General features: G+C 40.5%; 1 protein-coding gene across 1 annotated transcript; it reads left to right on the forward strand.

Annotated features, from left to right (window-relative positions):
- Positions 1–7,754: 7,754 nt before the first annotated feature.
- On the forward strand, positions 7,755–22,688 carry MAL2 (mal, T cell differentiation protein 2). The gene is made up of 4 exons (XM_038129413.1): positions 7,755–8,469; positions 10,599–10,769; positions 14,731–14,889; positions 17,234–22,688. The coding sequence occupies exons 1-4, from the start codon at positions 8,089–8,091 to the stop codon at positions 17,312–17,314; spliced, it is 792 nt and encodes a 263-aa protein (XP_037985341.1). The 5' UTR covers positions 7,755–8,088; the 3' UTR covers positions 17,315–22,688.
- Positions 22,689–25,754: the final 3,066 nt, after the last annotated feature.

Below are 25,754 nucleotides of genomic sequence, written 5' to 3' on the forward strand. Positions count from 1 at the left end.
TCTGAGGCCCTAAGGCCCTTAGTGCTGTACCCCAGCATCCTCAGTGCCGTAGCTGTGCTTAAATCCCACCGAGGTCCTGGGCTTAATCAAGTGCAGACCTGCACATGCTGGGGGAGTCAAGGAACTGTAGCTTCTCATTGGTATGAGGCAGTACATCATGGATGTATCTGCAGAGCCATAACCTCAAATGATGCAATTTCATTACATGTCCTCTTTTTTGTCACATTTTTCTTTAGTTATGTGTTTTGCAAAACAAACACAACTTTTTAAAAGTAGCTGGATGTCTATCATTACTTTGGTTTTATTGATGTGGACATAGTTCAAACCTAAAGAGTTCTAAAAAGTAATATCTTTTTGAAAGCAGATTTCAGTGATGAGTCCCCTGTTTGTTTTTTTTCTCTTCCTAGATGCTGCAACTTTTGCTGTCTTGTTAACTTCTCCACAGTAAATTGTCTAGCAAGAGATGCTAATTTTCCCAACTTCATACAATAGAAGACTTTACATCAGTTTCCCACAACATTCACAGAGTGCATGGAACACTCTGCTAGGTAGAGGGTGGAAGGAGTCACAATGATGATCAGTCAGTCAGTAGAAGATTAAGTAAAACATTGCAGAAAAATGTGAATAGAGAGCTGGCAGATCCTTACCATGTGAGCTGATGGATTTATTTCCCACTGTGAGCTAATTTTGAGGTCTTGAAAACGCTTTAAAGTTTGTCAGAGAAAATCTAAAATGTTGTCAGTAGGTCCAACAAGAAATTTCAATTCAATAGCTCAGGAATACCAGAGCTTTCTGCAAGTCCATGTTTGTGGGAGAGAGAGAATTTTCTCAGGACCTGAAGAAGCAGAAATACATTTTTTGCAAAACCAAGGACAAAGCAGACACAAGTGATTCCTATGATCTATATCCAGATACCTACTGAAATACAAAACAAATTGTTCATCAAATGATGCTATTGCTTTCTTGTTTGTAGTGGAGGGTCTAGCCAGGTGACTGGAGCTACACATAGGCACTTGATCAGCTGAATCCCAGCCTGGTTTCTTTCACTGTGCACCAGAAATCCAAAAAGACTTCATGTGAGGTTAAGCATTTCTTTTTGAGTATAGCTAAATGTAGAGATGTATGAACACATTAGTCCTGTACAACAAATTATATCTCCAAATACCCCATAAACACTAACTACACAGCAATTATACTATCCTATTAGTAAAGTAATGCACAGAATACTGACCTATTTATTCTTTTGCTATTATGTAAAATTAATGAGCTGTGTTTTTTGACCACTGATTTATCCTTCTTCCAAATACCTGTGGATTAAAATTTAAGCTACTTAAATAGCTCCACAAAACTATGAGTAGGCAGCAAAAGGCAAGGCTATTCAAGTATTTGAAATGCACTGCTACAGACTGTAAACACTCTGAAGGATATGGGAACATAAGGTCCCATTCCAAATCAAATTCCAGGGTAGAAAAATAATTTTGTTCAAAGGTGTAGGTGGTCAACTTAACATTTGTTTGGTTTTATTCTTTAATTACTGCCTTGTAAATAAATTACAAAACTTACCTGGTAGCCAACTCACTGTCCCCTTCTCTCCCCTCATCCAGCACATCTGAGAACAATGTGCAAGTCCACAGGAGTTATTCATGGTCGTGGATGAAAACACTCTCTACATAGGAAAAGCATGTGCACAAGCATGTCCATCCTGGAATACGTCAGGAAACAAAGCACAAAGCCAGACACTAATGAATACAAGAAATCATCAGCAACTGTGAATGAAATATAATATAAATGTGGTTGACATGTTAAAAATTGTGGAGGGAAAGTGAGATAGTTTTAAACTTATTTTTCATAGTCTAAACCACATCTTAGCAGAATTTGACTCAACATGAGGATAGCACAAACCACCTCACCTTCCTTGACGATGCGTAAGCTAAACCTGCCAGCAGAACCACAGGTTGTTTTCTATCCAGAAATTGCATACATACTGCGTGTAACACTTATTTCTTCATGAAGGACGTCAGGCCAACAGGAATGCAGTTTAACTGGTTTAGGATTTATGAAAGAAAGAAAAGGAAAAAAAAAACCTCAAACCTGTTTGCTTTCCTGTGAATCAAAACCTACTTGATCAAATACTTATACTTACAAAAACATTGTGAAAGAGTCTGAGGTGAGGTTCAATAGGAACTAAATAGCTGAGATAGGCCTGCATAAATATATTCACTGTAATTCCCTGAAATAAAGATATTGTTCTCATGTGTTATATTAATGATGTGTTTTATGTTATGTGTTATGTTTCTGATGTAGCTTCAGGACTTGATGGCTCAGAAAGAGTTACTGTGTGGAACTTGCCATCACTATCAGGACTGGCTTTTGGAGGATCTGAGCACTTAAGCAGGCAGCATTTCTCAATCTGACATAAGAAAATCAAGCATTAAAAAGAAGGTTCATGCTCTATAAGGGGCATCCAGCTCCTGAAAATACCTGACTGTCCTACGAGAGTTTATCATTGCAAAGGACAGGCAAACTCAAAAAGTTCAAGGTTAGAGAGCATTTATTTGTGCTAACTCAAAGTAAAGGAAAAAAAAAAACAAAAACAAGAGAAACCAATGCTGATATATCATGAATCATTCATGTCAATTGAGACCCTTGGAGTGTCCTCCAGGATATAAAACGTTGTAAATTTCACTCCAGAAAATTACACTGCAGGTACCAATATCCCTAAAATCATCCATACATAAGAACAATAAAACAACTCTTTATGAACATTTTCAATTTTATAATTAAATCAATATTCTTTCAGTACAAACAACTGTGATCAATTCTTTTTTCCCTTTAATTAATATGGGAACAGCAACAGAGTGTCTAAAGATGCAGAAGCATGGCTCAGGCCACCTGAAGGTTTCTAGAAGCTGCATCAGCATTTCTTATCTAAAAGAAAAATCCCAATTTCCATCTTTCATTTAAAAGAGTAAAAATGTCCATGTACTGTACATTCCATAAAGAAGCTAGAATGTGGCAGTGTATCTGACTCATAAGTTTTGTGTTTATTTTTAAAATGTTCTGTTAGTACTGAAATTAATTAATTTTGTGAACACCAGAGGCACTTGGATGCTTGGAAACAGTTTTGAAATGATGCATAGTGAGTAAAAGGATTACAGGTCTGCCAGTGATTCGTAGCTGAAGAGCTCCCACTCAGCCTGATAACTCCAGTAGTTATTGTAAGTAACAACACATGTCTTTAGAATAAGACCCTGCTGTTTTAAGTAAACTGAAACTAACTAAAAATATAGAAGTTACTTATGATTCCCTTATGATGCCTATACTTGCATACAAAGAGCTCTTCACCATCCTGCTAACAGTCATCAGGTAAGTCCTAATTATGTGTATACATTGTAACACTGATAAATCCTTTTTATTACAAATAAATAAACTCAGAGTGCTTTGAAATCTATAAACTCATTCCTTTTGCAGCAGCATTTTTATGCCATCTCAAACCATTACAGTGATTTTTTATACAATCATATTTTAATGTCTCCAAGCTTCTCCTTCCTGAATTTAGTCATCACAAAATAAAGCCACCATTGTCTTTTGCCTAATTATCCTTTGCCTTCTATTGGATTTTTAGCCAGGATTTTGCTCAATAAAACAAACATCCCCAAAAGGCAAACAAACTGCAACTGAGGAAAAAAGTGACTTCCTGAAAGCACTGATAGTTCATGAAAACAATGGATACCTACTGCTGCCCAATGAGAGATAAGATCAGAGGCCAACACGTTATGAGCAAAGGTTACTACATCATGTCTTGAGTGCTGACAGAGTGAGAGGAGGCCCGTGCTACCAGCAGTACCAATGGCACGGGTCTGTGCTGCACCCTGCAATGGCAGCACTTGGCACATGCTCCTTCAGCCCCTCTGCAACCAGCTGAACTGCTCCTCTTTTATACCATGAAGCTGGAAGGAAACAGGGAAAAAAAAGTATTGCTGCTGTGCAGTCTATCCACTGTCTTCCCTGGGCGATTCCGTCATAAACAACCAGTGCTATTTACTCACTCCCTTATCTACAACAATATCATGCTCCCAGTTTGTACCTCTGAGACTTTCACACTCTCTTCTGAGGACAATCCATGCAAACCGTTTTTCCTGCTGGCTCACCTGTGCCAAGAGCAGAGCACTGACTTCTTGAGACATTTTCTCGCTAGGCAACCTGGCTTTGTTCTGCCACGTCCCTCTCTACCCACCTTGCCTCCTGCACCATCTCAGGTCAGGATCTTCCTCTATGCTACGATGAGATTCTGCATTTTTACATTTGCTGCACCCTCACATTTTCAAAAGGAATTTCTCAAAGTAGATAAAACAAAAATTAGCCCTTGGCACCTTATACTGCATTGCTAGAGAACACAGTGCCACCAAGTCAAAGATGAAGGGCTGGTAAGCTTGGGAACATGGAGACAGTGTTATGAGAACAGGTGAGGAACCTCAGCCTGACCTCCCCAACACCAGTTTACTCCAGGAGGGTCCCTGGCTCCACGCCAGCCTCCAGCTGTGTGGTGGCTGTGTGAGGGGACCCTCAAACACCCCTGACCAGCCAGCAAAGGATTCCCTGCTTTAAAGGGTACCCTGAGAGCCAAAGCAGACTGGTCAATGCCTTTCATCCCACAGCTCTGGGTACAGAAGACACTTCGGCAGGAAGAGGCCATGTCCAAAGTACCACCACAGCCTTATGAGCCAGCCAGAAAACACTGCTGAGAGCAGCTCTGAGACTGCTTGAAGCTGCTCCAGGGACTGGTTTGGTAACCAGACATCCCTGGCACTGGTGGACCAAACAGGTGGCACATTTATCCTCACTTCCTCTCCTCAGCACACATCCCAAGCTCAGTTTAACTGGATGAAGTGAGACGTTTCCACAGTTGTTTTTCCCTTAGAGTAATGACGCAAGAAGAGGCAGCATGCATTCACAAGCCTGGCCCTGCTTGTTAAAAAAACTAAAACTCTTGAACTGCCTTCCAAGAAACCTCAACAACGTGGTGGTATTTGCACACTAATTCATAATTTGCACAGGTAAAACCATGACCCTGAAGTTCTGCTACCTCTGAGTAAATACACTACACAAATGATGCTAAAGGCTTTCCTTATCACTCATCTTGTGCAAACCAGTTTTATGCCTATTTAATTTCACTGGCTAAAGGGGAATGACTCCAGAGTTTGTACCAGTATGAGATCAGAATCCTGCATGCAATTTCCAGGAGCATGTTAAATTATTTCATCCATAAACAAAAAGCTTGTTTTGCATGATCAGCTCCAGCCTTTCTATTTTTATATGTAACTAACTATAGGATTGGGAGAGTTTGTATTCCATCCTAAGAAAGAACAGCTTTGCAAATCTAAAAGAAACACAGATGACTTTTGGCAGCAACTTCCTCCAGAACAAGAAAGTAACTGGAAGAAAGAAGTAGATCCTGTCTGGAAAACCTTGCTTAGCTCCACTCTGGCTTGGAGAAATCTGCTTGTGCATAAACAGAGCCACAGGAGAAAGAATAGGGCTACTATCATTTATTTGGTTTGGATTTTCCATCTCTTTGACCATTTTGGCAGACCACCCTTGTGCACACTAACATAGGACGTGAGATTACATCTCTTCCTGAAGTGCTTCTGATAACAGATTCAGATAAGGTGTTAAGGACCACGAATTCTGAAATTGATATTCTTTTCACCTATTATTCTAGTATCCTTACTAATATTCAGCTCTTCCAGAAGTATCACGCCATACCTCACAAAAGGTAGTCTGAATCTTGCTGCATAGGACTGCTATGTAATTTTCACATCCAGTATGATGTATATTTTTTTTCAAAATACAGATTTATCTTTTATTATAGCTGACTACAGATTTTCATAACTTACTGCATTTTTCTAATTGTTGGTCACCAGGAGGAGAATTACAGCATTCCAAAAAATATGTTTTAATTTTTATATATAATATGCAAATCACTATATGTGGAATTAAATCAATTATTTTTCATTATCCAAAATTGATAGCAACTGGTTTAGTAGTTCTGTGACAATGCCTCCTTTACATTAGACTGCTATAAGCATAAGAACACAAAGGGGAAAGAGCTTTTTACAGCCATTTAAGAGCAGTTTTTAGTCCTTGTGGTTGTATAGAGACTTTCCTAAACACAGTGAATCAATATACTTCTGTCTACTTGTGGACTTTTGGTGGACTGGAAGCTGCATCATTAGTTTACCTTGTAACATGCCAAGATGCAATTAGTTACACAAAAATGCTATTAAAAAGCAGTTCAACATAAACATGTGCTTTTGTGTGGAAATTTGAAAATGCAATCCTGACATTAATCTCTTAAAAATCCAGTTCTTTAAAGATTCAAACAGTACACGAATCAGTATAAAAGCAATCCCACATGGCAATGGAGCACATCTTGCCTGAACCTTGCAAAAATAATTTCAACAGCCACTTTAATTTAAATGATTAGGATTTAGGAAAAAGCACAGCCAAAAAATCTACTCAGTGGATCTAGATCTACTTGTAAAAGTTAAATTTGGTCTTTTTTTGTCAAAAATTCTAATCAATTTCAACTAAATTACAATAAAATAAGTGTTACAAGAAATGTCCAGGTAAAAAGATGTGGCATTTACAAGCAAGAAACAATGACTGCACATGGTATGTAATCATTAGTAAAATCCAGTACCGCTGTAGTTCACACAGATTAACTATGCAGCTGGATAATAACACTGGAAATGTTTATGACCAAGTATTATTTGTACTTCCTTTGTGTAAGATAAGGACAATCACATTTTTTGTTCTGAATCATAAACCAAACCCGTTTTCCACCCACTCAGACTTGTCCCTGTGCAGGGCAGTCTTAACAGATTTAGGGCCAGACTGTGACATTATTTTGACATCTGGTCTCTAGAAGGCAACACCAAGAAGAAACCCCCTACACCTAATCACTTGGCACAAGTATGATCCCCATTCCTTTCCAAAACACACCCAAACCAGGTCCTGTAGGCATGCACTTCCAGAGCCTTAAGTCTTTTCCTGAAGACAAAAGGATGGGACACAAGGTTCACTTTTAAAATAGGTCTAGAGGATAAAATATTATCTCGTTGGATAGGGGATGGGGTAATGCACTCAGAAGAGAGGCGAGGCTGGGCTTAGTGCCTTCTTCAGCCTAATGGGGATTCAATCCCACATCTCCTACTTAAGAATTCAAGAGACATCCAGCTACAAGAGGCATAGGGATGAAGACAGAACACAAGAAAGAATGCAAAGTTTTGCTTCTTCCTCCTTTAGAAGCCATGATTTCAAAGCCAAGCAGCTATTAATGCATATTGAAAGCACCACAAACCTATTTATGTACAGAATGGTACGGCAGAAAGAATCCTGTTTTATTGAGCCAACTGCTCTCCACCTAGGGCTTGGATTGGGGTGGGGAAGACAGGCATCTCAGGATGTGGCATTTCTTGTCATCACAAAAACATATCCAAAACACATCATGCATCCACTAATAAAGGAATATAATCTTCATGCCCAAGCTAGTTCAACTTCCAGAGCAGCTACACACACTTGCATGAAACCTTCTTAAGGTGTAATCTCTAAAGTCACAGCTGTACGTGTGGAGGATAAACACTGGGTGAAACTCAGTTCTGGCCATTCCATAGGCAGGACATCTCAGCCCAAGTCACGACGGGAGAAATAAGAGAAGTGCTGCCGGATGGCATATCCTTCATCTGGAGAAGATGCTTATACAAAGAAGCATAAGGAAAAAAAAATGCATTATACGCAGTCTGGTGAATGTGTACCTTTCTCTACCCCGAACTTTCACAAACATTTTCTACTACTTTTAAGCAGTGGTGCACAGTTGAGCCAGTCTGAACAAAAAGAAGATACAAATGAAATGTTTTCAGTATTTTGAATGGATAACCTAGTAGGCTCCTTTAAAAAACACAAAAAGTGCAACCACGCGATTTCCAAGCCCGAATATCCGTAACCAGGAGGTAAATAACAACCTTTTGCAAACCGGCATTAGCAAATCACGCCCCGAGTCCGGCTGGCCTGATTCAGGACTCGTGAATGCGGAGCGCCGCGCTTCTGGGGCAGCCGAGAGGCAGCGGCCGGACGCGGCCCGAGTCCAGCTCCGGTGCCCGGCTCGGCGGGGCCGCGCCCGGCCCCGGGCGAGGCGAGGCGGCCGCGGGCGGTGCCGGCGCCGGGCCGGGCAGGGGGAGGCGCGGGCCGGCCCGCCCGCACCTGCGCCCGCCCTCGCCGCCGCCTCCTCACCCACCTGGCCGCGCTCGGCACGGCCGCCGCCGCCGCAGCAACATGTTGCCCAGGGGAGCCTCGTCCATGCCGCCGCCTCCCAACCCCGCTCCCTACTTCCCGCCTCCGCGGGTCACGCTGCCCTCCGGCCTGGAGATCCTGCGCACCTTCTCGGGAGCCGTCATCTTCCTGGAGATCGTGAGTGCGAGGGGCCGGGGTGGGAGCGGCCGCGGGCCTGCCCGCGCTGCTCACCTGCCATCTTGTGAGCGGGGCAGGTGCGGGGCCGCGGCCTCAGAGCCCCGGCCCAGCCGCGGCCCCGCGCCTCCGGCCGCCCCCGTTCGCTGCCCTCGGGCCGCGGCCGCGGCGCGGGCGGCCCCGCACGCTGATGGGTTTCGCGGGGCTGTTTGAGCTGTCGAGGGCTTTGAGCCGCGGCTCCCCCCGACCCAAAAGGGCACCACGGAGAGTTACACCGGGCTTTGTCTGCCCGCGTGTTACGCGTCCTCTCCAGACTCCTACAAGTGTGTTCAATGTCATGTGTGTGTTAGACCTCGCTGGTGTACGCAGGGCTGAGGACCTTTGAGCTGAGGTTGGATATCCCGCTCTGTAGTGCCACTGATAGTGGGAGATAAAAACCGAAAAAACTTGGTAGAACTCATCTGACTTTATTAGTTTAATTTTTTTCTTATGATCAGAGCAGAATACTGCCTGGGTCCCAGCCTGTGAGCTGGATCCCACCTCACAAGCTGTAAAATTGTACCTGAGCAAGGAAGAAGTGGAAACTCGAAACACAAGTCCGGGCACTAAATCAGGCCCAGAGGCAGCAGGGACAAAAGGTTAATTCGGTTGGCCAACCAATTGTACATCTGACAGCCGAGCTGCAGTGGACGGGTGTAGTGTGAGGGAAATGGCACAGCAGTGGGTGCTGAGATTAGCACTCTCTACAGTACAGTTCTAAATTTATTTTTAAGGAACCCTGCAAGTTTGCACATTTAAAATACTGAAAACGTTTCACGTGTCTCTGTTTTTTGTTTAACAGACACTTTCTGCTATCCCTTTTGCTTCCTCACTGCCCATCACTCTCTGGTCACCAAGTAACAGACTTGCACCTGCAGTCTTGTGAAACTAGAGAAAGTTTGGTTCTTCACAGCTAAAAAAGGAACCCTAGAGAACAACTTGAACAGTAATACATAAACCCATGGGAGCTTTGAACTGAGACTAGCAGTGCATCTTTACATATGTGCTGCTGCAGTGTAACACCAGAGAGGAACCAACTAATTTTATAGCAGGCATCTTTTGAAAGGTATCTCTTATCCAACTGTGATACAAAAGAAAGCTCTCTGAATCTGAAAATGTAACCTCTGACTTCCTGGTTTGGAAGTCTGTAGAATTTAAACAGAAAATAAGTAACTTGTGCTTGGAAATAGATTTTAGTTAACACTGTTCAACAGGTTGGATTAAGAAGTTCAGTCTTCCTGTAATAAACAAACATACTTGGAGTGAATCATAATTGTCATCTATTTATCCTTTTTTATTGAGAGGCAGGATTTGCAGGAAGAAATAGTAGTGTTCCTTAGGCCAAGAGTTGATTAAACCAGGGAAGCCTTAGAGTACGTAAATTCTCCATCAGGCCGTCCCTAGCACAGCATCCCTACCACTCATTTGCTGTGAGGAGTCTGCTGAAGTGAAAATTGGCATTACTGAATTCTTCTCCAAGTTCTGATGATTCTGGAAAGCTCTATATTTTCTAGTCTTTACAGCATAGTTTACAACTCACCTTATTCTGTATTCTAGTCTTTTGCTCTATTGCTTTGTGTCCTCTTTCAGTTTGGTATTACAAATACATTGAAAAAATGGGTGTCTTTTGATCTCCTTTCTGTATTTCATCTGATTAGGACTGCAAAGCAAAGCAGTATGAGATTGAATCCAAAGTAGTAGAAGTACATCCTTTTCATGCTAATTTGTGTATATAGAGAGAGATTTGCGTGTGTGTGGTGCATGTAAACTGTGTTTTCACATTTCTTACATTTTGCTCAAAATTACAGTAAGAGTAAAATTTTCAGCAGCAGCACACAAGTCACCTGGGTTTGTAAATCCCGTTTTCAAGACTATTTTAAGAGCTTTTAGGAATTTCAGAGTGGCTTTATCTTTTCACCACTTAGTGCCTATCATTTCTGAGAGGAGGACTTGGGCTCTCTGAGTACTTTTGAAGTGTTTCCTCTTGGTTCCTAAGAGTCATCTGATGATATGTAATGTGTGATATCAGTTCTTAGGCAGGAAGGACTGCGTGAAAGTTGTCCAGTTTATTCTCTGTATTCCTTTCCTTGCAGGTGTTTGGAACAATAGTCTGGATTTTGGTCGCCTCTACCCAAATTCCACTGCCAGTGCTGCAGGGATGGGTAATGTTTGTGGCAGTGACAGCGTGGTTGCTCTCCATTGTCTTCCTCTCTGTGTTCCTCTTTGGTTATGCAAATAGAATTGCTGTCAACTGGAACCAGGCGGTAAGATTTTTTTTCTTTATTTGAGGATTCCCTTTCTTTTATAAACTGAAAATTATTTTTTGAGAAGTGTTGATCCTAAGTCTTAACACCTGGCTTTCTCCTTTAGGACAGAGTTTTTCGAACAGGAATTCAAAACTAGAAAAAGAAAGAATAGGGTTACAGAGGTGGCAGAGGAAACTGCTTTATGATGGAGGCTGAAGGAGCTTTTGAAGCTGTTTGAAGGAGTACACGTGTCCTCTCTGAGCACATAAAATGTATGAGCAGCAGGAAGAGGAATAACTTTACAAGGCATGACAAGAAATTGGTTTAAATGGCCAGGCATTATTGTGCACTGGGAATCATAAAATACTTTCTGACTATTAGAGAAGTGGTAGTAACACCTTGTGAATAATGGGACGTAGAAAGATATATCAAATATTATAAAGGAAAGGATGCATTTGTGAACATACTGTGTGATGTGGTTGCCTGAGATAGCCCAGACTGGACTTCAGCACCCAGAAGGTCCCCTCCAGTTCCTAAGAAAGTCCACTGGTGACATTTGGGTCAGTTCCTCAAAGCTAGGGGAGCAATGGTTAGTGGCTGTTAGACCTTAGGTGGTAAAACACATCCTAACCTGCACTCTGCACTATGATATATCTTAACATCTTATTAGGAGACTTAATGTCTTCATCTTTCTTAGAGGGAGCTTGGTGAGACTACAGATATAAGTATTCTTTGCTGAGATTAGAAGCCAGAGAGTTTTGAAGACGGAGCCTGAATCTTGCTGTAATTGCTTGATGTGGTTTGTAGCAGTAGTTCTCAAAGACTATAGCTTCCTCTTAAAAAAGGGAAGTTTTTTGTATTAGTTTTTGCCAGCCACATGGATACCTCAGGTTATTGACTGGTAATTTACATGCTCTTTTGTTGTCATTAACTGTTTTTTACTTTGAGTTTTTCGTACTCAAGTAGTTAAGCATGAGATTATATCACACTCTTTTATATTACTGGAAGTGAATAGTAAGAAGTGGTGTAACTGTGATCAGAATTTTTAATTTTCCAAAAAAATTCTTCCGAAAGGACTGCAGCTTCTAAGCCACTGAGGCGTGTCTGCCTGTAACTGCTGATCATCTTCATTTTGCTCCTGGGCAGCTTAGTTTTCCTATTGACACTTCCCTTGATCATAGCTGGAATTGCATGCTTCAGTATCAGCAACTGTGGATATTTATCTGTTCAGGTAATTTATGGATAGGCCCTTAAAAGAAAAGTTCTTTAAAGCAAATCATAAAGCTTATGAGTTTGGAGCTCCAATAAACCATCAGTGCTAACAGACTGGATTCTTTTAAAAAACAAACTTTAGCACTTTGATAGTGAATAAACATACTTACAGCATCAGCTTTCCAGCACAATGCAGGCAGTAATTAGGCTAATAATCAGTTACAATCACAGAGACCTTTACGGGGATTTATGCTGCAACATCCTCACAAATTATGATGCAACAAAGCCCTTGAGCATAACTAAAGTAAATTAATAGTGTCCTGGGTTTCATTGAAACTGTTTGCCAGTTTACAATCATGCCTCTATTTAAGAGTTGCTGGGTAAGGACAGCCTTAGATTGAAAATGCTATACAAATTTCTTCTTATAACAATTGTGTGTGTGTGTTACGTATTGGCTACTTGATGCTGGCAGTTTGTTACAAAACTAATTTTGTTCCTTGTATATAATAATTGCTGGAAAAATTTCTATATCAGGAAATGGATACATGACTTGTATAAAAACTGCATCTGTAACTTTAAAAAAAGCTGACAGTACTCATTCAACTTCTTAAATAAATGCAGAGGGAATCATTTTATCTCTAACTTGGTAGCTGAACCCAGCCTTTTCCACCTGTCAACAAAAATAAGAGAAGACACTTTACCACTATTTTTAGGTACCCAAATGCTATGTAACTTGTTGACACTAAACTCTTTAGTTTGTGTCTGTGACAAGTTGGGGTTTTTTTACCTTCTGTTGCAAATAAATAATTAATTACTGGAAACCCTAAAACTATTTTTGTTACTATAAATGCAGTCCTGGATTTAGTAATACCTTACGCTGTAAATGTATCTGCTCATACTAACAGAGATATTTAAAAAATAAGGTGGTACACACTGGAAAAGATGGACCTTATGGAGCTCCATTGCTCAGTACATCAGTGTATTAAACCAGATGGTATGACAAGTACTGCCCTTTACAGCCTGACTCACAACACACTCATTTACAAAATTAGACGTGAACTAAATTGTCATGCTGCTCTGATAGTCTTTTGCATGCACTTTGTATGAGGTTTCAATGATTATACAAGTGTGGGAGCAAGGGAGAGTTAGGCACTATGATAGCAATTACTAAAACCCAAAAAAAAAATGTTCCCTCATAAGGTCTTGGGGATTTTGGTCACAGAAACCATAACCATGTAAATGTGAAACCTTACTGATGCTACAGAGCTTCACTATAATTGCTGCCAGGAGAAGGAAATAAGAGGGTTAGACAGGAGAATGAAGGAGATGAAAGAGTCCCTCCTGAAAAATATCTCTTCTGTATGCAGTCAGTCCTGATCTAAGTGGAATGGGGAACTGTAGTAGCAGCTTATATCATTACTTATCAAAACTGACTAGGGTGTGCTTTAAGTAGCTTTGGCAGCAATCAAAGATGGAAGAAGTAATGAGTTTGAAAATAACATTCTTTCAATTGAAAGAAAATCTCACATCTCTGAAGAAAATGCATTTCTCTGCACAGGGTAGCAGCACATTCTCACTGCTCTCAGGCAGGCAGCAGGTAAGGATGTCTCACAGTAATTTCTAGTGCAGGCAAGTGCTGTCTGCTGGACACACACAAAGTGTCCTGGGTTCTCACTCTAGGCATACTGATGGTCCATTGCACTCCAGTGAAATTAAAGTTCATAAAGAACTCACGTATATTTTAAAAATTGTCTCTGTGGCTTTTGCAGACCTTCACAGGTATAGGCACAAAGTAAATGTTGTATGGATCAAAAACTGAATGTAGTGCAAATGTCAGCTTTTCAGACTGAATAATGGAAGATGTTGGAAGAATACTTCAGACATTTTAAACTGTACTGGAACATGCCTTAGATCTTGCTGCTGGAACGCTGGGCTCTGAACTAAGGCCTGGAAAGGCACCAGACCTTTTTTGTGTGTGCTAGTAATGGAACCCAGAAATGAAAGTTAGGTGTTTAAACCTTACATTCAGTTAGAATTCATCATAGAGGAAGGAATTGCCTGGAGAGGGCCAGGAGAGAAGCATATTTGAAGTAAATCCTAGAACCTGTCTGCAAAGGTCTTGGACATTTTATTCCACAATATCATGAAGAACTGTCAGGTTGCTGACTATTGGGTAGAGCCAAGTCAGAGAGAGTTGTGGAAATACCTCAATTCTTCAATCTCATTGTATTGGGACATTGTACATTTCAGTTTGTGTCAATGCTGAGTTGTTTCTGGGCATTTAGAGAAGACAAAATTTAAGCATGGAGGGAAGATTTTTGAACCTTTGATTATAGCTGAGAAGGGACTTATGGGACTGCAAGATTATATCGTACTGCTTGAATTGTGATCATGTTAGCCTGTATATGTCTTCTTTTTTGTCTGTCTGAAGGGAGATTTCTGTAAACTCTACTAATCTTAAGGGGGTCTAAAATGTCAGCACGTGTATATAAAGATGAGCATGTGCCTCTTAATTTGAAAGAATATAAGATTTGGGGAGAGGGAGAGCTGCCCTTTATCACTAATAATGTTAGGGAGTTGCTTATAACTGCAAGAAGCTGTGAAAACATGTCCAGGTTAAGCTGTCAGATGGATTTAACACTGCTTATCTCAAGTTAGTGTTATCAGTTCTCGTTTCTTGTTTCAGTGTTGGATTTCATTTGTACTGAGATGAGAAGAATTAGATATGTGTTGGAGCCCAGACTGATTCTGTTATTTGCTTTTTTAGGATTTTATTTTCCATGGGGCTACTTTTGTCTTTTATTTTGGAGCATTTCTACTGCAAGCAGCAACTACATCTCTGCATTACTTTCCCCGCAAATTCAACTCCACCATACAAGAGACGATTTTAAGTGGTCGTGAATATAACATAAGCATAGCAGCCTCGGTATGTGTTTTGTGTCTTTGTATCAGGGGAACAGAAGGCTGTAGCAAGCACTTGTAGCCAGCCATTCAACTTGGGAATTTAACAGCAATCTGGAATTGAAAGAGGAGCTGTGGGAGAAAGAATTGCCTTTGACAGCAGCAAGTAGGGTCTAACCAGAAACATGCAAAAATATTGGTATAGGCTAATGCTTATGGTTACCTCACTTACTCTTCAGTATAGTGTAGAGTTCATACTCTTCACTGTAGTGTTTTAAATATATGATCTCTACAGCTTATAATTTTTAGACAAGGTATTTTGTAAAAACAGTTTTTGTTATTAGAAGAAAAAAAAAACAACTGAGCCTTTATCAAAGGTTAAGGTAGGAAATTTACACCTGTGCTCAAAATAGCTTTTTTTATACCATTTAAGTAGTCCTGAACATGCCATGGAGATAAAAAAATTTGGACTAGATCTTTGTGAATCTCCCATATGTGCTTACTACATCAGGGCCCTGCTGTCTCTTATTGCAATTATTAGAGTGCTTTTCTTGATAGCCTAAGCCCAGAATACATTTTTCTCACTGTTGTTGCATCATCACTGAATCAATATGTTTAGTGACATGGGTGTGCATAGCTGAATCAGAAAATATATCAGGCTTTTGTTTTTATCCTGGCTGGACTCTTCAGGGATGAATAGATATGTGTCAGGCTTAACTTACAGAACTGAAACCACTGCTCTTAATTTTTTATCCAGAGACTTTCATACCAGGGAACTGTATATATTTATTAAGCTTCTAAACTGTCTGTGGTCATCCGTTGTCCTTAAAACTCTGTGCACCATAACTTTAGCACAGTAAGCACTTTCAGTTCATCTTAAGATAAAACCAGATGAACTGAAGGTGTAAGGTTCACACTCTGTCTGCAAGAGCAGAATAGAAAGGTGAAGCCTTTAGCTTTGGCAAGGCAGGCCCTGAAGAGATTAAGTGGGCATGTCAGTGTCCCAGGGGCAGAGTTCCTCACATCACCCACCTGCCTGTAACACACTCAAGCACATGTGATCCCTGGGTGGCCATGTGGCACAAGGACAGAGGTGGTGTTCCAGCTGTGCCTGAGCTAAGGAAGGTTCTTTATACTAAGCAAGTATCTTAAATTCTACCCTTAACTGTACTCTTCAGCTCTAGTTTAGTGTGTTCAGATCCCACTGAATATATGGTCACTGCAGTCATTTTTTCTGACAACAGAATACTGGGCACTCCAAGAAACCATTCCCTGCTTCCTTACTAATTTTTTTAAGGGAGAATTCAGTTCTTCAAGCCCTTCAAATCCCTGTCAAGATAGAGGAGGAGAAGATTCTTTTGTAACTGGCCTCAGTATCTTAATTAAGAATAGCTGGAAAACAGTGAATGACATAAATGTAGTTTGCATTTTTTTGCAGAAGTGTATATTTAGGAAGTGAAAACATACAGAGAAAGATTTTGAATGTTTAAAATATTTCATTAAACAGTCTTGTCAGCTGCAACAAAAAGAAAAAAGATTGCTAACATTCTGTCTTGTAAGATGACATTTATATACCATGATTAGAAATATATCTATATATATGTTCATTTTAACTGGTGATGGGTCTATGGTATAGCATTTAATCAAAACTTTAATTAGTCAAATTAACACTTGCATGTAAAGGATGATTGGTTTGGTATATTAAAAGAGATAGATTTCATTGTTATCACTGGACAATATGAGAAATGTTTTTTCAGAAATTCAGTTTCTCATATCTTCTGTCGAGTATGCATTACATATTCACTTTCATTGTGGCATAACCTTCAGTTCAAATCTATCCAATTCAATTCTTGAGCAGGAGCAACTTCCCTGGCATTGCCTGGGAAGTTGTTCTAATGGCTGGATATCTGGTCAAGGAGGCCAGATGGCAGTTGTTTCTGTGTTTCTGCTAGTAAAAGAGTTCTGCTGTTTAGAGGGATTTCTGCTTTGATGTTTGCTGGAGTAAAGGCATTCAGTTGGAAACATTTGAGATTGATGTTTGATCAGTCTAGATAAGAGAACTGGAATACACAGTGTACGTACACATATTTACTTTACCATAACTTATGCAGAAATTCTATTTCTAAATGTCTGCTCAAGCTAGTGAAAAGTAGTAACATGAGGTAGTAGTAAAATGGGATTATTACAAAGAAGTTCCTGAGAAGACTTCAGAGGATCCCAAACCTATCCTACCTTATGAAGCTTTTTGACTGGGGGAGGTACCTTTTGAGTCACTTGTGTTCCTGTATTCATTTAGAATAGAAAAAAATTGTAGAACAATGTATGATTCACTTTTTTCTTTTTTGTTTTTTTCTCTGCTCCTCCTCTAGATTTTTGCCTTTGCAACAGCTATTTGTTATGGTTGCAGCACAGCCCTGGCATTAAGGAGATGGAGGCTAAATAACAGCTGAAGAGAGGTTAATGCCCACATGTTCCACTTCAGATCAAATTAAGTGCTACTTGTCTGTTTTACTGTAATTTAATTTTAAAGGACTTTTTTTCTGCTTAAAATCTGCTTTAAATGCATGTAACCCCTAATCAGGATTTTTTTCAACAGGAAAAAAGTTTCCATCTCTTCCCTTTCTGATAATTACTTTTACTGTGTACTCATTGTAAGGTATTAGAGAGTTTAGGGATGAAGAGATACGTCATTAGCAGACAACAGAACTCCAGTGCTACACCAGAAGAGGAAGAAAATGGAAATCAAGCCAAGATGTTCTCTGCCCAGGCAGCTAAAAAGCTGCCCCCTTGTTAAGCCTTGGGATCAAGCGCTTCGTTACAGTGCACTCCACACAGGTAGAGCCTTGAGGCTCCTGGTAGAGTCATGGGTGTTCTGCATGCTGCCCTTTGCATGATCAGAGCCCAAGCTGACTTTGAAATTCCAACTTAGTATATATATATATGTGTTATTAGCTTTGATGTACAGAGAAAATATTTTAAAAAAACATCCAGTGAAACCTTTTTATACTCTCTTAAAGCTGTGTCTGCTTAGGGTCACCTGAGCCTTAAAGCTTACTGTGTTCCGTACTAGATGAAAACTGGGACTTTCAATCAGTCATTTATTAGTTTTAGGAATTTAGCTTAATCAGATCTATTTATACTACAAAACAAAACAGTGCATTTGTGTTGTGTGTGTATATACATGGTATTTTTTTAACAGGAATTTTTGCACTGTTTAACTTTGTTGGAGTACAGCTTTGTTCCTGCTACTTCAACTGCTGCATTTGTTAGGTATTATGTGAGTCAGTATCATTTGAATGGAATGTTACCAAATAGTGAATAATGTCTGACCTCAATTCTTGCAGTGTGTTATTTGTTGCATTCTCAAGCTGCAGTGTTGTAAAGGTGTTCTTATTTGGACAGATGCCTGTGCAACATCTTGCTGAAAGCAGTGGGATGCAAAGCGGTCCGCCCACTATGGAGTTTGCTTTTCACATGAATGATATTTAATTGAGCCTCTCTTGAATATCCTGGTGTATGATGACATGCAATATGATATACAGAAAATTGATTTAGCAAAACTAAACTATAGCATTGTGCTCTGCTCCCTGACACTCATGTTGTTTTGCACATGGTGAAGCTTTTGGTCATATTGCTAGTAAATAATTCTTGCTTTTGTGAATAGTGCCAAAAAGATAAGCTGGGACAATAAAGGCTCCCTGTCATTTGTAAAACAACTTGTTCACTACATCTTGCCAGTGCACCTGATTATTCTGCAGAGACCAGCAGTGGTTGCGTAAGGGAAGGCAGGATTTCCTTCATTCCCCGGCCTACTCACTCTCCTTGAGCCAGCAAGGGTGTCTGCCATGGAGGTTACTTTATCAAACTACTCAGGTACAAGGATCTCTGAGGGGCAGGTTCTTGTGGGTGGCACAGCAGTGAGTGGCACCCTTCTGACTATGGAACCACTTGGTCATCCTGAGTTACTACAATGGGATGTTGTCATTTATCTGTTTTCTAAGATTTTGTACTCTGCCTGATTTTTTTTCCCCCAGTTCTCTGATTGCATTGAAAATTTTTGTGAACATTTTATCTAGAGTCATATACTTTTAAAAATATTTCATGTTGTACAAAATACATTTACACTGGAGTATATGGATGAAAGTATATAACGAAGACTTACGCTAAGCAGCATTAAAGTAACTTAATATATATATGGCAGTAGTCTGGTTATTAATTTTGTCTTTGGAAAGTATCAAAAATCCTACCTTCCTACTCTGACTCATCTGATGCTAGACATACAAAATTGAGGCTAAGATTTCATGAGAAGGCACAGTTGCATTGGGGCTAGTTTCACATATACTTAATTAGTGTCACAGCTACTTTGCCATGAGACACAGTGTGGATATTGGTGAGAAGAGTAAAGTCTACATTTCAACATTACAATGTATCAAACAAATGCTGATCTTTGGTTTGGTTTCTCCTGTGTCCTGCACCCTCTCTGTGCCCTGCATACCACAGGCTGTGCATGCCACAGCTGCAGCCAGCTGAGATCATGGAGGGCAGATCCTAATGTTTTGCACATTTAAACCTGCACAGTTTGAATCCTTCACATGGAATCAATTGAAGAGCTGTCCAAGCTTAGTTGGCATTTGTATCTATCCTCCAAGTTCAAACATGAGGTGTAAAACCCTTGATTGGTGAGTGCTATTCAAGTCTCTTAATCTACTCGTGGAAGTCCAGATAGCAGAGTGCGGTTAGCGTAGCATGGAAACTGTTTGCATAGTGAGGAAAGACTGAACTTTCCCTCTCAAGTATCAAAGACAAACAAAGGACAGAGAAGAGATAAAGGTAAAAACTACAGTAATGAAGAACAACTTTTGCAGCTAAAATGGAGTGAAAGAATAGAATTTTTGCGTTAGTGAGGACAGAGTTTTGCTATGCTTTGAGGAAGATCTATGGACAGTCAAACTGGAATATGCAGTTAAGCTCTTTCAAAAAAAAAAAGGAAAAAAGTCAGTAGTTAATTTTTTATTGCTTTATACTGGGAGCTAAAAAAGTAGGTGTGACTTAGAAATGGTATGTGCGTGCTGGATGTGTGCAAATACTGATACGGGTGTAATATGTAATCCTTGTGATAGGTATTCAGGGAAAATGTGCAAGCTGGTTCTAAAAAATATTTCTTCCTTGTAAGAAAATTCCTCCAAGCCTATGATCTTCAAGGACACAAGCTTGGACCTCACCAAAGAATGGAAGGCATGTGGGGGGGACATAGGAAGATCATTTATCTCAATTGATTTAAGGTGAAAGGAGCAAGAGTGCAGATGCCTAATAGTGTTTTCATGAAACATCTCTTTTTGATGTGAAGCTGCAGTGCAGCACTATCTAAGGTACCATGCAGGTCCCTATTCTTAGAAAATATTTCATGGTGTTTTGGATAGCACTGTGTGGTAGCTGCTGGTAAATAAGGAGAAGGAGCCTCAAAGGAGACTTTCCTTCAAAGGATGCGGAGATAAGCAACAGTTATTGCAGTTACTCTCTTTCTAAAGAGAAGTGAAAGTGCACATGTTAGAAAGCTAAAATTTTGTTAGAATTTTGGCCGAAAATATGCACAGCATGTGCTTCACTGAAGTCCTGACTCTGCTTCTGCCTTGCTAAATGTCTGGAAATAATCCAAAGTGACACAGGTCCTGCAGGATTATTGATCTGCATGGGATCAGTCTGTTCAGATTCTCATTTCTGTGGCTGTGTATATTGGTTATAACTCCTGATGTGAGTAAAGTTGTGCTACTGTGAAGTGTTTCCTTAAAACTCAGCTGTAAACCACAGCTTTTAAAAGGTAGTGGCAGAACCAGTGACTACACAAACCTATGCCCTTCATAGAAATAAAAGAAAAACCACTGGATAATCACTCGACATATGTTGTCTCTTTCACTTCCAAAACCAGATGACAATACTGACTCCTGTTGCACTTCCTCTAATTGCTGTAGATTTGCATTTGCTTTATAACTTTAAAGAATTTTGACATTTATAATTTCACCATCTGAATTTCAAAAAATAAGAGAGCTTAAAAATTAAAAACTTGTTCATTCCATTATCTAGCCACTGTGAAATTGGTCTTTGAACAAAAGCGTCCTGATGCATTTCATGCTCCTCTGCCAGGCTGCCCAAGTTGCACAGAAAGGCTTCCCAGGTTTTGGTGCAAAGATAACAGTGAACCATTAGTTCTCAGACTGAGATGCAAATAGAATATTGCTCTTTTCAGTCTTACAAAAAGAAAAACTTGAAAGTGAGAGCATGTTGTCTTTCTTTCTGAGCTGTATTTGTACAACTGGTCATGACACAGTAGTCTTTGTTGAGACATAAAGAAAACCAGAAAGAAAGAAGAAAAAGCAAATCTTACGTACTAAAATTAGTAAACAGAAATGGAAAGTTTTGTTTTTTTTTTTCCACAAAGCTGAATTCAGCATGATTGTTCTCTTTTCTCTCACCTTCTTTTGCTCAATTTTGGTGTTTAGATATCTAAACACCCTTATAACCTGACCAGCTCAGACTTTACTGTATTTATCCTCAAGGTGCTCCTGTAAAGAAGATAAGTGCTGTTCGCATTTCACAGGTGGAAACCTGGACACAGAGACACTGAAGAACAACTTACCTGCCAGAGGCCTCTCTCAGGAGATCTGTGGAGCAGGAAGAGGAAACCTGGTTTCTCAAGTGAGAGTTTCTTGGTGCCTTGCCCAGCAGCCTCTGCTGCTGCCCATTGTGGGTTGGAAGGAAGCACTGTGGTGTGGGTTGTGTGTGACCTGAGCTCACTCCTGGCTCTGTCGTGGTGATGTTACTCTGGCAATTAGTTACATGGGCTTAAAAGGTACAATGACTGTTTGTGGAGGATTATGAATCAAAGGGAGGTTTAAAATGCCAGATCAGCATTCCTAGATCAAACATCGTAGTTTCCAGGTGTTCTAACAAATTTTGGTCATCCAGTTGTAAGTAGACATGGATTTTCTGTTTGAGGTGTTGATCTACCTTCTGCATCTTCAGAGAGGATAAAGGTCCTCAGGAGTCTGTAGGTTTCTGATGCTTCCTGCTATATGACATGATTTAGCCTTAAATTCTTGGAACTAGCAAAACACTACCTGCCTTGAGCCTGCCAGGACACAGCACCTTTCAGTTCAGAAACCTGAGCTAAGTTTTGGCAACTAACCTGTCACGTTACCTTTCAAGGGAACACAATGATCAAACGAGGTTATGTCTAGGTGTGGTTTTAACATCTTTCTTGCCATGGGATAATTGCAAATGTCAGTAAAGGTTCTGGAGATTGTGGACAGTATATTCATACACTTATGTCCAGAGTTATTGTGCTTGGCTTCAGAGAAGCTCTTAAGCAAGAACTGAACCCTATGGATCCATACGGGGTTTGATTATGGTTGCAACATTATTAGTAATCTTAAAAGAATTACTGCAGATTTTAATCTCATACAAGCACCTTTTCCTGGTCGCCTCAGCAAGGTGTGGTTTCTGTCATTGGACCAGTGCTGCGACACAACAGCAGATCAGAACAAACCTGATGAAAGCTCTATATAACTTGAAAAGCATGATAGAATAGTTTGGCTTTGGAAGAGATCTTTAAGGTTCTGCATTCCTCCTGCTGCAGAGCTGAGACCTCCCACAGCTCTGTTGCCCTGTGCAGAGGTGCTGGGATTTCCCAGTTATCTGATTTCCTCCTTGAGCAGTTCTGCTTGCAGTGCCCACCAATGATTGGCTTTTAACATCACTTTGTTACAAGTGGTTTGGGTTCAATAACCTTTACCAAACAAATTAATGAGGCAAAAAGTGTTTTATTTCCATATGAAATAGAAGTGTGGAAGATTTGCTGACTAATGTTTTGTCCCACACGGGGATCACAGCCATTTTTTTTCATTATTTTGAAAGTGCAAAACATGCTTTAGCATAACTCATTAATGTAATTATTGATATCACAGGTCTTACTCCTCACAAACTTCATGGCCTGGAATTATTTCCAGACTCCTGGATCCAGAAGAACGCCCCAGCTAGGTTGCATCCCTCTGCCTCTGTAAGACCTAAACCAGCATCTTCCCTTTTCTCTGCCTCTTACCCATTTTCAGAAAGCAAAAAGAGAGCTGCAGCTTGATCTAGATGGGCTGGACAACTCAGAAAACTAATGTGGTGTATTGGAGTATGATTCACTCTTCAGTAGCACTCGTGGGCATAGACAGTCTTGAGGTGTTTCCACCAAGATAAAATATAAAGTTATGGCAAAAGGGGAAATGGGGTGGGAGGCCTACCGGATAGAAAAGGTGCCTAAGAGCTCAGTACTTGGCTACAGTTGCTTCCTGTATAAAGTCTGGCATCAAATCCAGCACTTAGCTCCTGAATATACCTGTTTTTCAAACTGTTAATACCTTGGCCTGGGATCTAAGCCCTGGGGAACCTGTAGGGCCAGCTTAGAGCTTTGAGTTGTTGGAATAAGAGGCAAGGTGAATCATCACCAGATACTTAAATTCAAAATTCAGGAGCAGAGGAGAGAGAGAGAGTTGTTTGCATGTCCCTTGTTACCAGCTCTAGGAGCTGAGAGAAGGGCAGGAATAATTTTCTTCTACCTTCATTCCTTGGCTGCAATCACCATGGACCTAAAATGAGCTGCAGGAGTGAAAGGATGAGGACTTGTACAGAATAATCTGAGATACACCTGACCTACCCACAGCAGTGGCAGCTGTTCCTGGGCCAAGTCCAAGATCCATCTCCTGACCTAAAATAAAAATCAATAAAATAAATTTATAAAAATTAAAAACAATTACATTTTCAAACAACAAGCTTGAGTCTTAGCTGGAGCAAATGTAGAAAAAGAGTTACCTCAGAGAGAAATTTAATGGTGAACAAGAAGCCAAATTGTTCTTTTAGTTATATAAATGCAACTTCTTTTGAGGTCTAGTTGCCAGTGAGAAATTTCACTAATGGAAGTAAGAGCAGAATTTCCCCTCAGCACTAAGTAGGGCTGACCTTTGAAACAAATAGAATTATGAATTCCTTGGCCTTGTGTCATTTGCTATTTCTACTAAGGATCCTGCTGCTAGGCTGAATTGCTGCTGGGATATGTTGCTGCTGCTCTTAAGGGACAAATAGCCTTTGTGGCCATGGCAGCTTAGAAAGTGTGAAGATTTCAAGATAAAAATCCAGCTCTTGTAGAATCTAATTATTTCAGAGGACTTGACTTACAGCTTGGGAATGGTTTAGGGTCAGCAACGCTGGGCAGGGTATATGAAGTACAATATCGCATAAAGCTCCTAAGATGAAAAGCTTCTACCTTATCATCGAGTTACAGGCGGGCTGAAAGGATGGCAGGACAAGAGATCCATGCTGAGTTTCCTGTAACTTTTGCTAAGAGGAGACCCCCGAAGGGGAGGCTGGTGGGGCCAGCAGATGGAGCCGCAGCGCCGGGAGCCGCTCGCCGCGGAGCCTGCCAGCCTCATCCTGAGCAAACAGCTCCCAGCGCTGCCAGTAGGGCACTCTCTGTAACTTAGGTGATTCATCTGAAAGAACCAGGCTTGCTTTTTCATCTTTTTGTTATAAGGAGACATAGCAACAGCTTAGCATTGTACATGACTTCATACTTCTGTTGTTATGGTTGTATTACAAACTTCATATTTATCAAGAACAATCCCAGGACATAAATGCAATGCAAATTTCCTTTCTGTGATGGTAAGAAGTAGCTGCAGACACTATTCTTCACTCTTCTCCCTGCAGGACACAATTGGCTTTATTGCCTTCTATAAATCATTTGTGGTTGAAATCCATGTAGCTCCACTCGGTTAGAGAAATAGAAACTAGCCTTCAAGCCTTGAGGAAGTTTTGGAGGATTTTCTTTTTCCTAGGGAGTTATAAAAGTTAAACAGGTCAGCTAATATAAAATGACAACTGAAGGAACTCATACCATGGAGTCACAGTCATTGCATTGTTTGGGGCTGATTCTTTTTAGACAGTCGAGTTCTGGGCAGGCCATGAAGATATCACCAAACTGAGTTGGCTCAAAGGTGGCAGATGAACTTTAATATAGATAAATCTGGGACAATGCATCTAGGAAAAAAATTATCCACATTAGACCTGGAACTGAGAGTTATTAGGAAAAAGACCTCTGAGCCATTACTGATGGTTCTCTGAAATCATAAGCTCAGTATGCAATGGCAAACAAACTCCAGTAAAATGTTGGAACTCATAAGAAAGTTGTTAGGAACAGGACAGAGGGTGTAATGTTACTGCTACATAAAAACCAACCAAACAAAACTCAAAAAAGCCCTGTGGTGTGTTCTTATAAAGGGCAGCAAAAATAGCTGAGGTGCTGAAGCTGCTGCCTTATGAAGACTGAAAACACTGGGACTCCACTCAGGAGTGAAGGACTCCACTCAGGAGGGAGGTGATGATGATTTACCAAATGATGAACATGTTGGTTAAACCAAACATGTAACTGTTGTTTACAAGGACCTAGGGGACACTTGAGGCAACTACCAAGACTGGTTTGAAAGAAATGAAAAAAAAAGTATTTGCTGACACAGTGAGTGGTGAACCTCTGGAGCTTGCCAACACAGGAGCTTGTGGAGGCAGACAGTGTTAGCATGTTCAGAAAGGGATTAGAAAATAAATGTGTCTTTATGCTAAAAGGATAAGGCAGGAGCATACCCTCTACTATGCCTAATACAACAGTAATGAATGCTGCTTATTAGGGAAAAGGACAGAACTAGCCTCACATGGTCTTCCTAAACAGCATTTCTTCTTGCCACCTCTGGAAACACAGCAGTGGGTGAGGAGCTCATTATGTGCTACAGGCTGTCTCTTATATGCAGCTTGGGACTTCTTCCCCTTGGCAAGGTTCCCCTCTGAGATACAGCCTCCCCT

Source organism: Motacilla alba, chromosome 2 (assembly GCF_015832195.1).
Source record: "Motacilla alba alba isolate MOTALB_02 chromosome 2, Motacilla_alba_V1.0_pri, whole genome shotgun sequence".
In the NCBI taxonomy this organism is placed as follows: Eukaryota; Metazoa; Chordata; class Aves; order Passeriformes; family Motacillidae; genus Motacilla; species Motacilla alba.